Here is a 13,736-nt window from a genome sequence, read left to right on the forward strand (position 1 = left end):
AAGCGAGGGGGGCTCAGGGAGCCCCGCCGACCAGGCACAGTGGGGGATCACTAAGAAAGGCACCAAAATAAACCCCAAGAGGCTTTTCAGGTCTGTGGTGATCCGGCCTGCAAATACCGGCTGCTGGATGTGCCATGTCACACGTTGCAATGTCCAGCCTCCAGAGAGGACCACAATACGTGGAGAGGTATCGATATGCTTCTGCGGAGCTGGAGGGACCCTGGGAGCACAGTCTGCCCTTTGTGCTCCCAGTCCAGGCTGAGTCACAGCCACAACAGCGAGAGGCTGTGAGGGCAACACTTAATAGGTTATGGCAAGGCAATTAATTATGCAAATTCCAGCAGGGCATCGTCACCTTCCCAGCGAGCCCCAGGCGTCCCTCTGTGCTCCCAGGGCCAAGCACCCGAGCCTCACCCCAAAGCAAGCCAGCACAGCCAGGGGCCGGCCCTTCCTGCTGCCACAGCACCCCGCGAGCCCAGCACGGCACCCTGGCACAGCACCCACAGCACCCTGCAAGCCTGGCACAGCACCTCATGAGCCCGACACAGCACCCACAGCACCCACCCCGCAAGCCTGACACAGCACCCGCTGTGCTGAGCGACAGACAGGCGAGGGAAAAACCTCCAAGACACAGGGTTGAGAAAAGCCAGCATAAAGCGTTTTTATTGCAATAATAAAACTTGATACCTTTATGCGGTGGAGAAGGAAGTGAACGGCGGCAATTTCTCTTACCAAATCACTAGGCAGGGCGGAGGGAGGGGGCAGATAGGACAGCAGCGGGGGAAGCTACGCATCGTATGAGACCAGACAAGCGGCGATGACCAGCATCAGGTGTCAGGAGAGAACGGTCAGGTGTGCTTAGACCAGGGACAACCAGGGTCCGATGTTTCCTTTCCAGGGGGGAGAGAGGGGCCAGGGGCGTTTTCTCGGAGCTGACTCCCCACCAGCCCCGCCACCTCCCCTATAGACAGCACCTTCCGTTTGTCTGTTTGCCTTTTTCTTTAAAGAAAGCTCAATGTAAGCTACTGAATTTTCAGGGTGTGGTGGAGCTCTGATGGAAACCCATCTCCATAAATCTGAAAGCGGGCTGGGGGCGGGAAGGAAGGTCCACCGTGAGATGGCAGAGTGAAGCAGGGGCAGAGCAGCCCCCCTTCCCGGGAGCAATCCCACGGTGCCTGCAGCGATGCTGCGCCCTCCCCGGGGAGCAGGGAAAGGACACGCTGCTCCCTCGCTGCCCTGGTTCCAGGCAGGGTACCTACACACAATCCTAGCGCTACTTTGCTCTCCGCATCCGTTCAGCCTCGACGGCCTCACTCTGCTATGGCTTTTGCAGCAGCAGCAATTTCTGGTTTGAAAACAGCATAGAGATCTGCACCAAAACGAGTAACTAACAGGTTTCCTTTTGATCAAATGACTCCTATCTAAGGTCAGCCCATCTGCGTGCTACTGGTAAAACGTAGTCTACACCTGGAACAAAAATAAGATTAAGAACTTGACCCAAAAAGAGTTGAGGTTTACGGCGTATAGTTTAAAAAGACATAAAAACACGATACAAGGAGGAAGAGTCAGACGCAAAGCTTAGTGACCAAAGGCATTCAATCAAGGTGTAAGGTTATACAATGAGTGTAGTGGACTATCAGGAAAAGCTCCGTACAAAGTCATGTGCACTCTTCTTGAAGCTGAGATTCTGGATTCCTCCATGTGCCAAACCTGCTGGGAGAGAGGAGAGGCGGCGTGACAAAGCCGTCCGCCCGCTGCCCGAGAGGACACCCGGCAGAGGAGGGAGCGCGTGCACCGAACGGCGGTCCCATCCCCAACCGCACAGTTCGCTCAAAGTGGAAGTCAAGCCCCATTACGGAGGGGGAGCACAGCCCCATCCTGCCCGCACCGTGGGACCCACGCACCCCAGAGCGCAGCCCCATCCTGCCCGCAGCGCCGGACCCACGCACCCCAGAGCGCAGCCCCATCCTGCCTGCAGCGCCAGACCCACGCACCCCAGAGCACAGCTCCATCCTGCCCGCACCACTGGACGCACGCACCCCAGAGCACAGCCCCATCCTGCCCGCAGCGCCGGACCCACGCACCCCAGAGCACAGCTCCATCCTGCCCGCACCACCGGATCCACGCACCCCAGAGCACAGCCCCATCCTGCCCGCAGCGCCGGACCCACGCACCCCAGAGCGCAGCCCCATCCTGCCTGCAGCACCAGACCCACGCACCCCAGAGCACAGCTCCATCCTGCCCGCACCACTGGACGCACGCACCCCAGAGCACAGCCCCATCCTGCCCGCAGCGCCGGACCCACGCACCCCAGAGCACAGCTCCATCCTGCCCGCACCACCGGATCCACGCACCCCAGAGCACAGCCCCATCCTGCCCGCAGCGCCGGACCCACGCACCCCAGAGCACAGCCCCATCCTGCCTGCAGCACCAGACCCATGCACCCCAGAGCGCAGCCCCATCCTGCCCGCAGCGCCGGACCCACACACCCCAAAGCACAGCCCCATCCTGCCTGCACCACCGGACCCATGCACCGGCAGCGAGAGAGGCACGAGGTGAGCGGGCAGCCGAGCCCTGCAGTGCAGCAACACAACGCAAGGAACCCGAGGCATGGCCAGCCAGCACCGCAATGCCTCCATAGCACGAACCCGCTCTGCCCGGCTGGAAACTCTGCTCGTACCACCGCAGCGATCCCCAGCTCACCAGCCTCCTGAGAGCAACTTCTACCCACAGCCAGAAACCTGCCCGCTCCTTCTCATACCCCCCACTGCCATCACCTCCATCCTACCTCCCCACACTAGCCTGAGACAAAAGATGGGGGCCTTGAGTATCCCCCAAGCCCCAACACTCCCTGCCGGTAGCTGCCCCTCCTTACCCGAGGACAGGGTGCTGGGGTAGGTCATTCCAATTTCATGAGCTCCACGTCAAAAATTAGAGTGGCGTTTGGTGGGATGATCCCTGGGTGACCAGTAGAGCCGTAGGCGTAATCTGGGGAGATGGTCATCTTTGCTCGCTGACCAACACTCATCTGGAGGCAGGGAAAGAAACACAGGGATGTCAGGAGATGTGCCCAAACACTGGGTGAGTGACAGCAATAGAGATACAGATCTGTCCCCGAGAGGGACACAGACCTGTCCCCACTCCTCTCCCCACACAGGACAAGAGCAAGGACGCAGGCTGGACAAGCTAGAGGGGACAGAAAAGGAATGGGAAGAACATCAGAAGGGAAATGCAGGCAGTAGGGGCTGGAAAAGGAGCAGAGCTTGAGATGTCCTTCACACAAGTGTTTTCTAGGACAAGCAGGGAGTGCCAGGCCATTCCCTACAGCCACCGGCACCCTCGTGCTGCGTCCCCAGCAGCACACGGAGCTGGCTGCAGTCACGCACGTAGAGCTGAAGCCGTGCCGTGCCCACCAGCCCTCCCTCCGCGTGGGCTTTGCAGGCCGGGAGCCGTCTCCGCTCGGAGCGGGAGGCCCGAGCGCTCCCCACCGCGTTCGTTGAGAGCTGACTCAGTAGAGAAATGTCACCACTGAGTCACCGACGTGCTGTAGGTGTTCCTGGGACCCGGCCCTGCTCCATTCCTGCCATCTGGCAGGTGGCAATGCAGAAGGTGATATTCACACCCACACCTCCCAGCGCCGAGGGGGCGGAGGGGTGGAAAACACAGGGGAATAAAATAAAAAAAAAGAAAAATAGAGAATGAGCTGCACACAGTGATTTCTGCCCACGCTGCAGCTCCTCAAGCGCACAGCTCTGAGCAGCCCTGCAAGGGAGACGGCGAGGCGGAGAAGCACCAGGCACCTGAGCAACTCCTTCCTCCCAGCCGCGGATCACCTCCTGCTTGCCCATCACGAACTTGAACGGCTTGTTCCTGTCGCGGGAGGAATCAAACTTCTTCCCATCCTCCAGCATACCTGGGGAGAGAGGGAGGGAGATGATGGTGACATGGGGCAAGAGCCATGCACGCCTGCGTGAAACAGGCTGTGACCTGGCAGCCTGAGCAGGTGACAGTCACCCCTGGGAGAGCTCACACGGCCCTGAGTCAAAGATGTTCCTCAGCTCAGCCTCCTTTCCCCTGGGGAAACACCTGCGCTGGGCAGCCTGGAGGGGAAAACCCCCACCAGCACCTCCCCAGGGCATCATCCAGCCCTGCAGGAGCAGCCCTGGGGCAGGGCAGGATTGCTCCTGGCTGCTTCGACCCAGAGAGAAGCGTTCCTCTGCGCTGGGACCGAGGACAGACAAGGGGAGCATGTGGGGGTGGGGGTGTACCCAAACCTTCCACGACACTGCTGCCAGACATTTTGCAGGCAGCAGGATCAGGCATGGCACTTCCCATCCCACCAGCAAACACACCTCCCGCTTCTCGCCACGGTCAGGCTTCCATCCTTGGGCACCCAAAACAGAGTCAGTGCTCCAGTGCCCCATCTCAGCTGCTGCTGGCCTCCGGCCCTCCCCGTGCCCAGCCACATCCCACTGATCTTCAGGCAAATCGCTCCCATATCCAGGAATGATGACGGGGAGAGGCAGCACCGAGGACTGGACGCACGTGCCCAGGGCAGTCCTCATTCCCCTGGCACACACTACGTGGTGAGGGCTAAGCAAGGCTGATATCCCCAGGGCTAAATATAACTCCCCAACATGAGCAAAGGAGGAATTTCCTCCCCTCCCTTGCTCCCTGCCTGACCTTCTTGGGGAATCTCAGAGCTGGAGCTGCCTTATAGGAGCAGCAACTCCACCGGCCGGCAGAGTCGCTGCTCCTATAAGGCAGCTTCAGCTCCGCATTAACACAGCCAGTGCCCTGTACAATAAGAGCAATATTAAACTCTCCTCCAAATGTTTGTCACTTCCTCACTTCCCAAAACAGCCCCAAAACCTGTTTTCCTGGCTGGAAACTGCTTCATAGTCTTGAAAAACCAACCTCGTTCTGCAACGCATGGGGCACAGTGATTTCCCTTCACCAGGGCACTTCCCACGGGCAAGAGAAAATGCATCTGTGCAAAAGATGGGTCAGGGCATCTCAGCCCTGGCTCACGCCGCGACGGCGGCCAGAGCGAATGGCACGCAGACATGGGCAGTCGAGGTGATGGGAGGCACTGAACAGAAAGAAGGGAATGGGAAAAAATACATCACCTTTGCAGTAACAACGAGCACCAAAACCGCTGGGCTGCAGGACGATGCAGGGGGTGGGGACCAGCAGCCCCACGTTTCAGTCAGGGAGTGGAATTAAGCTTTTAATTTCACGGAGAGGGAAAATCCCCCTTCAAGGGCTCTGAGCATCAGCACGAGCTCAGCCGGTCAACGCTGCAGCCCTGGACTTTGGAACAGTAAATCCGGAGTTTTCTCGTTTCCTCCTTCCAGGATAAACCTCTCGGCGCTGAACCTGCTTCCAGCCCCGTCCGACACCGCTCCCGTCCGCTGGCCTTCCTCCCGCCCAGCGGGGACGCTGGCAGCAGCGACACGGGGCAGGCCATGCCGGCTGGCACAGGCAGCGCCGCGTGGCCGCGACACGAGCTGACCCTGAGCTCAGCTCTGAGCCCTCAGGCATTGCAATGATCCGGGGCGGCTGCAGAAGGACGGAGGGGACATCTCGTGCCTGCCACCCTTCTCCCCAGGCACCCGCAGAGGAAAAACCCCAGGGACCACGCAGCACAACGCCCCTGCTTGTCACGGCAAACAGGGACTTGTGGGATGCCCGCAGGGCACCCGCTGCCTGCAGAAGTGCATCCCTGGCCAGGGGAACGTAAAGGCACCGTCAGCGGCACAGGAGATGCTGCGGACCTCACGCAGGACCAGACGGCACTGCCCAGCCCTGCCGGTGAGCTCACCTGCCCAAATCCAGCCTCGGGAAGAGTTTCGGAGCTGGCAGCACCCTGGCCGCAGCAGAGAGGGATTAACGGACTAAGCTGGTTGCAGCAGCCCAGGGGGAATCGATCACTCGGGCTGCCCCGGCCCAGGAAGGTGCAGGTTGCACACGGGAGCTCGTCCCTGCTCCCCGGCACGGGGCTGCCGCCCTCCCCCCCCATGCCTGTGGGGAAAACAAAGAGGCTTCGGAGACAGCATCCTCATCTCCGGAACTTCCTCTGCCCACGAGACCCCCGGGAGATTTCTCCAGCCCTGGACAAGTATGAGCAACCATTTCCTCATCCTTGCCATCCCGGAGCAAGGAGATAACGAGATCTTAAAGCTATTACGGAAGCAAAGCATCCTCTGGCAAAAGCAGTTGCCCCACCAGAGCCCCAGGAGCAGCAGCCAGCCCCCAGCACACCCCAGCTTGCCGCAGCTCCCGGCAGGGCCCCTCGCCCACCGCCAACACCAGCCCCACGAGGAGGGCAGAGCCCATGGAGATGGGTTACAGAGACCCACCCGCCACAGCTCCCAACCCGAGTGAAAGATTTGACAATTCCCCCCCGCCCCAGAGGTCTCGGCTGAGCGATATGGCTCTCGGAGGAACTGGAGAGAGGAAGAGCATGGAGCCCTGCAGCCAAGGCTGCACTAGTTGTGGGACGCAGCGGGGGGCTCTGGAGAGCAGCCCCAGCTCCGGAGGGGCAGGCAGCATGGCCCTGCCAGGTCTCTGCCACACTTGGCAGGCAGCAGCCGGGAGATGCTGGCTGCAGCGTGCGACTTGGCTCCGGTCCCCCCTGGGCAGGCAGAGGCGGCAGAGAGCGGTGCTGGAGCAGGCAGGCAGAGGCAGCCCTCGAGAGAAACCTCCAGGTTCGGGTTTTGCCGGCGGGGCACAGAACTCCACCCGTGCCCCCTCCATCCCCACTGGCCCGGGGTGCCAATCCTCAGCACAGCCATTGCCCAGGGGCTCCTGCATGGAGCCGGCTTCCCAAGGAGAGGCAGGGAGAGACCAGAGCAGTGGGGCAGGCACCTCTGCTCCAGCCAGAGGAAGGGACAGGATGGGAAACCCTTCCCAAAAGCCCTGGGATACCCAGCATGCTCCAACCCCCTGTGTCAGGATGGGGCTGTCCAGCTGAGGTTCAGTCCTGCCTCCACCAGCAACCTCTGCCAGACGCTTTGGACCCCAGCGCCCGAGCTGCCTGCACCAGCGCTTCCCACCACCCAGCCCACCTCCATCGCCACCCGCAGCTGGATGTGGGAGGGGGCTCTGCCCAGCCTTCGCCATGGCCTAGCAGGAGAGAGGACCCCCAGTGCAGGGAGGGCAGGGGTGCTTCAGGAGAAGACGCTGAGCTCCCACAACCCACCGATCGGCAGTCGCATGCCTCGGTAGGAAACGTCTCGCAACCGCAGAGCGTTTGCTGCTGCTGCGCGAGCGTGGCAGCACCCAGACGCAGTGGGGAGAGCACCTGTTCTCCTGCAGAGAACAGGAAGAGCCAGCAGCCGAGCGCGCGCCCAGCCTGTGCAGCAGCAGACGGGTGCTGGGGAAGGACGGCGGTCCCCTCCGCGCCGTCCTGCCAGAGAAAGCCAGTTTCCTCTAGTCTCCTGCCCAGCATTTCCACCCCCTGTTCCAAGCCCACCTCCCTCCGAGTCACAACAAGCTGGTTGCGCTTTGCCACTCTGGCAAAGCCGTTTCGCCAAGCCAAGTCAGCCTTGCTCCCGTCCCGGCACTCCGCAGGATGACCACAGGACCCCATTTCCCCTCCAGAAGCACGGTGGGGTGGCCGCGGTCTCCCCGCACTCTCCGCAGCCCCCGTGCACTCAGACAGCAGCTCCCCCTTGCACCAGCTCTCTTCACCCCCCAGCCCGCTCCCGGGGAACGCAACCCACAGCCCTGGCAGGGCTCTGGGGCACGCAGGAGCCCCAACCACACCAGCACAGTATCCCACGCTGCCCTGGCCCCCAGCCTGCACCCCCTCCCCATTGACTTGCTCCTACGCAGCCCTCCCGCCCCACGCCAGTTGCTGCGAGCAGTTCCGAACACATTGGGGAACTTTATCCTTGATTTAGTTTCTTTAAGAGCCCTTTGTAGCAGATTTCACATCAGAGGCTGTTTTGAACGCCCCGCTGTGTGAGCTCTCCAGCAGCGCTCCCCCCTGCTCCCTGCGGGCTGCAGGCACAACCTCCCGCAAAGAGCGGGGACCCGGGACCAAAGGAGGGGGAAAGGGTCCAATTCCCCCGGCTCCCCCCATGTGCCTCCACCTCCGCATTCCCAGCCTGAGCAGCCGGCATCCCCCAAGCAGGTGGCCCAGAGGATGCTCCGCTCTCCACCTCCTTCCCCAGCACGTCCCTCCTGCACCAGGGCCGTCTGTCTGTCCGCCCCTTGCCCCTGGGACGAAATGGCTGCTCTAGGTGGGGCCAGGCCCCACAGAGCAGGGGCTTGGGCACAGGCAGCGGCAGCCACCGGACAGCCAACTGAGCTGGCTCCCCACGCTCCTTCACCCTTGGGTCACCGTTTTTTTTTTTCCCCAAAACGTTTTTGGACCAACTCCCTGCACATCCATAACCCAAAGGAGCAAGAGCCGAATCGCCGCACACCCATCGTGGTGCACCATGGGCTGGATCGCTCCAGCACTGGCAGGTTTTGGCGCGAGAGCAAAGGGCAGCCAGGGACGGAGCTGACACAGGGCTCTGGAAGGAGCCTCGGAGCACGGCACCTCCTGCGCCACGCTCTGCCGCCGTCCCTGACGCTGCTCCGGGTTTGGTGAGCGCTGTAACAGGGCTGGGGAATCAAAGGTTTCTAACGTTTCCCGAGAGCCAAGCCCCGCTCTGGCCTCTCGCAGGGCAGGCTGCGGGGAGCTGCGCTGCCGGCGCGGGCAGCGTTCAGCAACGAAAAGGGCGTCAGGGCCTGAAGGTGTTTGATTTCTGCTGCCTGCCGAGGCGGGGTGGAGGAGAAGCTGCCTGCAGAGGGAACTGGGGGGGATAAAGGACAAAAAGGAGACAATAATAACAAACAAACCAAAAAAAGGAAATTAGAGAACCGCTCCCACGCGCAGCAGATCACTGCTGCTGCTGGGGAGGGTCCGTCAGGAGCAAGTCACCAGGCAGCACTTTGCCCGAAGCGCGGGGACGGGAAGCCGGTGACCCACGAGCAGCTCTGCTGGGGCGGGGGCCGGAGCTGGGAAGAGCGGCAGAGCTCTGGCAGCGCCGCGGGAGGGGAGAGACGGCGCTGGGAGCTGGGAGGGCTGGCAGGCGGCAGGGCTGGCCCACCGGGAGCCACTTGTCTGCCTGCCAGCCTCCCTTTGTTCTTCCACCGGCGGAGGAAACGGGGCGGCCAGGGGAGACCGAGCTGCTTCCTCTCCCTCCTGACGAGGGAACGGGAAGGACAGGGGGAAGCGGAGGAGAAGCAGATGGGCTGGATGCCCGCTGAGCTCTCCCGGCAGGCAGGGCTGCCCGGGCCCCGCTCCGCAGAGAGGGGCACCCTCGGCCCCCCACCGTGGGCAAGGGGAGGGCAGAAAGCGCTGGGGTGGGAAGGGGAAATCGGTTATTAGCAGAAACAGCCACAAACGGGTCGACTCGCTTTTACCCCGGAGCACAGCGGCCACCCCGATGAGCCCGAGCTGTTCAAAGGGCAGCTGAGGGGGAGAGGAGTCCCCCAGGGTGACCCCCAAAGCATTTTTGGGGGTCCCATGATTGGTTTCTTTCCCCCCGAGCTCGCAGAAGGCTGCTGGAGGACACTGTGCAGAGTATGACCCTCCGTGGCTGCCGGGGCAGCCCCTCATCGAAATACCACGCCGGAACCCCAAACAGCGGCCTGCCTTACCCATACCGGGGTCCCCCCGCGCGAGCGGTGCCCCACGCAGCCCAGCCCTAAAAACGGCCCGGGGTGGGCTGCGGGTCTGGGTCTGCCCCACGGGCACCCCTGGCGTCACCCCCACAAGGGAGAAGGGGCTGGGGCAGCAGGCATGGCCCCGGGGAGGGGGCTGCACCCCTCCAGGGACCCTGCTCCGACACAGACCCCGAAGCTCCCGGGGGGGACTTCGCCGCCAGCCGGGGAGAGGCGCGACCCACGGGGGCACCCAGCGTGGGGGCTCCGGGCTCGGACGCTCCACGGCCCGCAGGCCGCTGCTGCCCGGGAACACCCCCAGGCCCCTGCCTGCCCCCCAGGCACCCCCTAAGCACCCCCCGGGACGTTTCCCGGTGCACCCCCAAAAAGAGGGCCGGGCCCAGGGGGGAACCCCCCCCCCCCGAGATGGGGCGCTGGGGGAGACGGCTCCCACGGGGCACAGCCAGGACCCCCTTCCCCGCCCCAGCACCGTCAGACCCCCTCCCCGGGAAAGCCCCCCGGGGCGGGCCGGGCCCCCTCCCGCAGGACGGGCCCCCCCCGGTTCTCCCGGGGAGCGCCGCAGCCCCCAGCCGGGCCCCCCCCCCCCCCCGGGCCGGGCCCGGGGCCCCCGGGGCGGGGCGGGGGCGCCGACCCCGCTCCCCCATCGCGTCCCTCGGTCGCCGGGCCGGGCCGAGCGACCCTCGCCCGGTGGCGGCGGGGCAGCCCCGCCCTGCAGGCCCGGCGGCGGGCGGCACTCACCCGTGTAGTGCACCACGCAGGTCTGGCCGCGTTTGGGGAACGTCCGCCCTGCGGGGAGACACGCACCGTCAGCCCACCGGCACCGGGACCCGCACCGGGACCCGCACCGGGAGCGGGACCGAGACGGGACCGGTCCGGCGGGGAGGGAGGAGGGAGAGAGGGAGGAGGGAGGGCGCGCGGGCTCGCCGCGGCTCACCGTCGCCGGGGGCGATGGTCTCCACATGCACGCCCATGCCGGTGCCGGTGCCGCTCGCGCACCCGCAGCGCCCGCAGCCCGAGGGAGGAGGGGCCACGTGTGCGCAGCCTCGGCCGCCGCGCCGCCACAGAGCCCGCCCGCCCGCCGCCTCCACCGGCCCCGCCCCCGGGCCCGGCCGCCGCCATCTTCCGCGCTCCCCCCCGCCCCCGCCCGCCGTCTCCTTCCTGCCCGGCCCCGGCCGCCATCTTGGCACCGCGCGGTTGCCGGGGAAACGCGGGGGCCCGCCGTGAGGGAGCGGCGGCAGCGGCGGGCCCGGGCGAGCCGCCGCCGGCCGCCGCAGCCGGGTCCCGCAGTATCGCCCGGGGAACCCCCAGGGCGCGGGTCCTTGCAGGCTTTGCCCGTTTCTCCGCCATTTATAGGCCCAAGAAGCGCGGGGTCTGGCAGCAGCGAGCCCGCCCGGTGCGTGGCCCAGCGCAGGCCGCGGCGGAGGCCCGAGGCTGCCGGAGCGGGGCCCCCCGGGAAGCCCGAGGTGCCAGGGCACACCGGCCACGCAGCCCAGCCCCAGACACGACTTTCCCTTATTTCCACAGTTCCCAAGGCTGGGCTGAGCCTCAACTGAGAGCGTGGCTCACACGCAGCGACAGCAGCCAGAGCGCAGATAGGATGCTCTTCAATAGATCTATATTAACAGCGCTCCCGCTGCAGCTCCTCACGGCGCTGGCGGAGGTCGGCACCGGCCCCGCGTTAACTGGGGCAGGTTCAACAAAAGACCCACAGGTTTGAACAAACCCACATTCAAAAGGACTTTTCTTCCGGGAACAACAGCAACTACTTTCTTTTTTGGTCAAAAAAACCCAGAGAATCGCCCCAGGCACAGGATTTTTGCCTCAAAGCGTCCTATTTCCTTACTTCAAGGAGATGAACTTGAGTGTACACAAGGGAACAGAGAAGTTCCAAGGACAGCCAAGAGACTAATAAAAAGCCAGTATCCTCAGCAAGTGCATTAAAATGGGTTACAAGAGGAGGAGACTCTTAAAATAACAGATAATGGGATGAAGCAAGTTTTAATTGCTTCTATTCCTTGCTTGCATCTTTTAAATACTGAAATACCAAGGGGTTTTTTTTCTTGCTTGATGCCATAGCATTATTTTTTATGTTAAAGCTGCAACACACAGATGGTGCCTGTGGTCCCCAACTTTCCACGAACACACCCGTCCGCAGGAGAGATGTGTGAGGCCTGGAGCCAAGATGAAAAATAACGAGACAAAAAGGGGCACACTCTCATCCCTCCTGATTAATGCTATCTCAGTGAAGGGCTGGGCCTGCTCTCCCTACAAGGGCCAGTGATAAACAAGGATCTGAAAGAGGAAAATACTGCTCAGTGTATGCCCACGCTAGAGCCCTTGCCACGCTGGTGCAGGCACGCTTGCACACGTCAGGCACTGCAACCTCCTCACGGCTCTCGCCCTGGGTGGGGTATTTTGGTTTTTAACTCCCTGGCGTAGCCTGCTCATCTTAGCAGCAAGCAGGGCCACTGCAACAACCAGAACTTCGACAGGGGCGAGGAGCTCGGCCAGGTTTGACCACCCCTCACTGCTCAGGGTCCAGCTAGTCGAGACCCAGGAAAGGTTCAGGTCAGATTTTGGTATCTAAACTTGGGAGAAAGCACAAAGAAAGCACTTGTTTTCACTTGAAAGCAAGTGAATTCTGCCCAAACCGCTCCCTGCCCTCTGGATCATCTGCTGGCAAAACTCACAAACTAAGAAATACCAAAAGGGAAAAGCGTGATCATTCAGATTTAATAGTGTAAAAAATAAATGGGACGTTATTCAATATACAGAAGCACCACCCCGGGCAGCAGTGGGGCTGGCAGGCACCACGCATGCCAGCAGCAGCTCCCAGCACTGCGGTGGGTCAGGTCCCGCTCTGCAGCGGCCCATGGCCCGCTCACAGTCCGTGCTGCAGGTTGGGAGCTCCAGATCAAGCCCACTCCTCTGTCCCAAGGAGCACATGCCTTTGAAGATAATTCACACCTTCTGCAGGACTTTAAACTCTCAACAATCAGAGCGTTTCCTCGATGCTCAAAGGCATTTGCTTGTTCATAAATCCAGAGGCAGCAAGGCTGAAAGCAACGCGGTGGCAGAGGGCAGCGCATTCCAACACCTGACTGCAGGCTTAGTCAGGCGATCCCAAGGAACATCCTTCACACTCCAGAAAACAAAACAACAAAAAAAGTAAAAAAAGAGGGAAAAAAAGGAGCCCCTTTATGCGTATGAGAAGTTGTTCTGAATCTGGACTGCTGTGACGATCCTGCAGGTTCCCTGGCGCAGCTCTAAAACACGATCTCCCCCATTGATCACAAAGTTGCACCACAAGACTTAAGGCTTCAAATTAATTCAACGCACAACTGGGGAGTAATTTGCTCAGATCCTGCCAGTGTGCACCAGACTGGAGAGCTGCAAGGTCAACCAACGGTCAGATACAGCTCTAGCCCTAAAAATAACCAGCCTCACTCTTGCCTCTGCACAAGGCTGAACACAGCCCAGCGCTACCAGCCACGAGATGGCTGATTTCTCCTCTCTTCCCCCCGCTGCCCCCTCACTGTTGCCAGGAGAGATGTGGGGGTGCCGAGCAGCTCTTGCAAGATGCTGCTGTGGGAGATCTAGCTACAGGCTACGATTTAAAAGCCACTCAGCTTTTCTTGACATTCATTTGACACTTCTGCCATTACCTCCGGACCTGGCAAAAACCAGGACAAGCTGCCAGAAACCCCACCAGCTGCCTGACTGGAGGCAGCACAGCTCATTCCTGCAACCTCTTCCACCAAGAAGCTCCTGGCTCCCCACAAGTGACTCAGCTAACAAAGCCCAGCAGCCAGACAGAGCTGCCAGGTGTCATTGTTTCTGCACATGCTTTAAAACACCGCCAGCTTGAACTTCACCCTTGTTCAAAGAAATTCTAAACCTTTTCCTGTGAAAGGGCAGTCTAAGCAGAAAGACAGGCACTATCCATGCAGTATTTTCCCTAAAAACTGGTCAAAACCACTTTCCTCTCAAAAACAATCCCTGTGTTCTTTGTGCATGCGTTCCCACAAGGTTAAGTGACATCTCCACACCCC

General features: G+C 61.7%; 1 protein-coding gene across 1 annotated transcript; it reads right to left on the minus strand.

The window, feature by feature from the left end:
• Nucleotides 1–636: 636 nt before the first annotated feature.
• FKBP1A (FKBP prolyl isomerase 1A) lies at nucleotides 637–10,690 on the minus strand. The gene is made up of 5 exons (XM_059827144.1): nucleotides 10,619–10,690; nucleotides 10,423–10,470; nucleotides 3,801–3,913; nucleotides 2,876–3,028; nucleotides 637–1,710 (listed from the first exon to the last, which is right to left on the minus strand). Exons 1-4 carry the CDS (start codon nucleotides 10,653–10,655, stop codon nucleotides 2,900–2,902), a joined length of 327 nt encoding a protein of 108 aa, XP_059683127.1. The 5' UTR covers nucleotides 10,656–10,690; the 3' UTR covers nucleotides 637–1,710; nucleotides 2,876–2,899.
• Nucleotides 10,691–13,736: the final 3,046 nt, after the last annotated feature.

The sequence above is a fragment of the Gavia stellata genome, chromosome 20 (assembly GCF_030936135.1).
Source record: "Gavia stellata isolate bGavSte3 chromosome 20, bGavSte3.hap2, whole genome shotgun sequence".
Lineage (NCBI taxonomy): Eukaryota > Metazoa > Chordata > Aves > Gaviiformes > Gaviidae > Gavia > Gavia stellata.

What these genes read in the sequence shown, in the direction of transcription:
- FKBP1A (XM_059827144.1), bottom strand. Translation starts at nt 10,655, where the DNA reads ATGGGCGTGCATGTGGAGACCATCGCCCCCGGCGACG. An exon ending in GACCATCGCCCCCGGCGACG is followed by an intron (nt 10,471 to 10,618) that starts GTGAGCCGCGGC and finishes GTCTCCCCGCAG; the next exon opens with GGCGGACGTTCCCCAAACGC. An exon ending in CTGCGTGGTGCACTACACGG is followed by an intron (nt 3,914 to 10,422) that starts GTGAGTGCCGCC and finishes CTCTCTCCCCAG; the next exon opens with GTATGCTGGAGGATGGGAAG.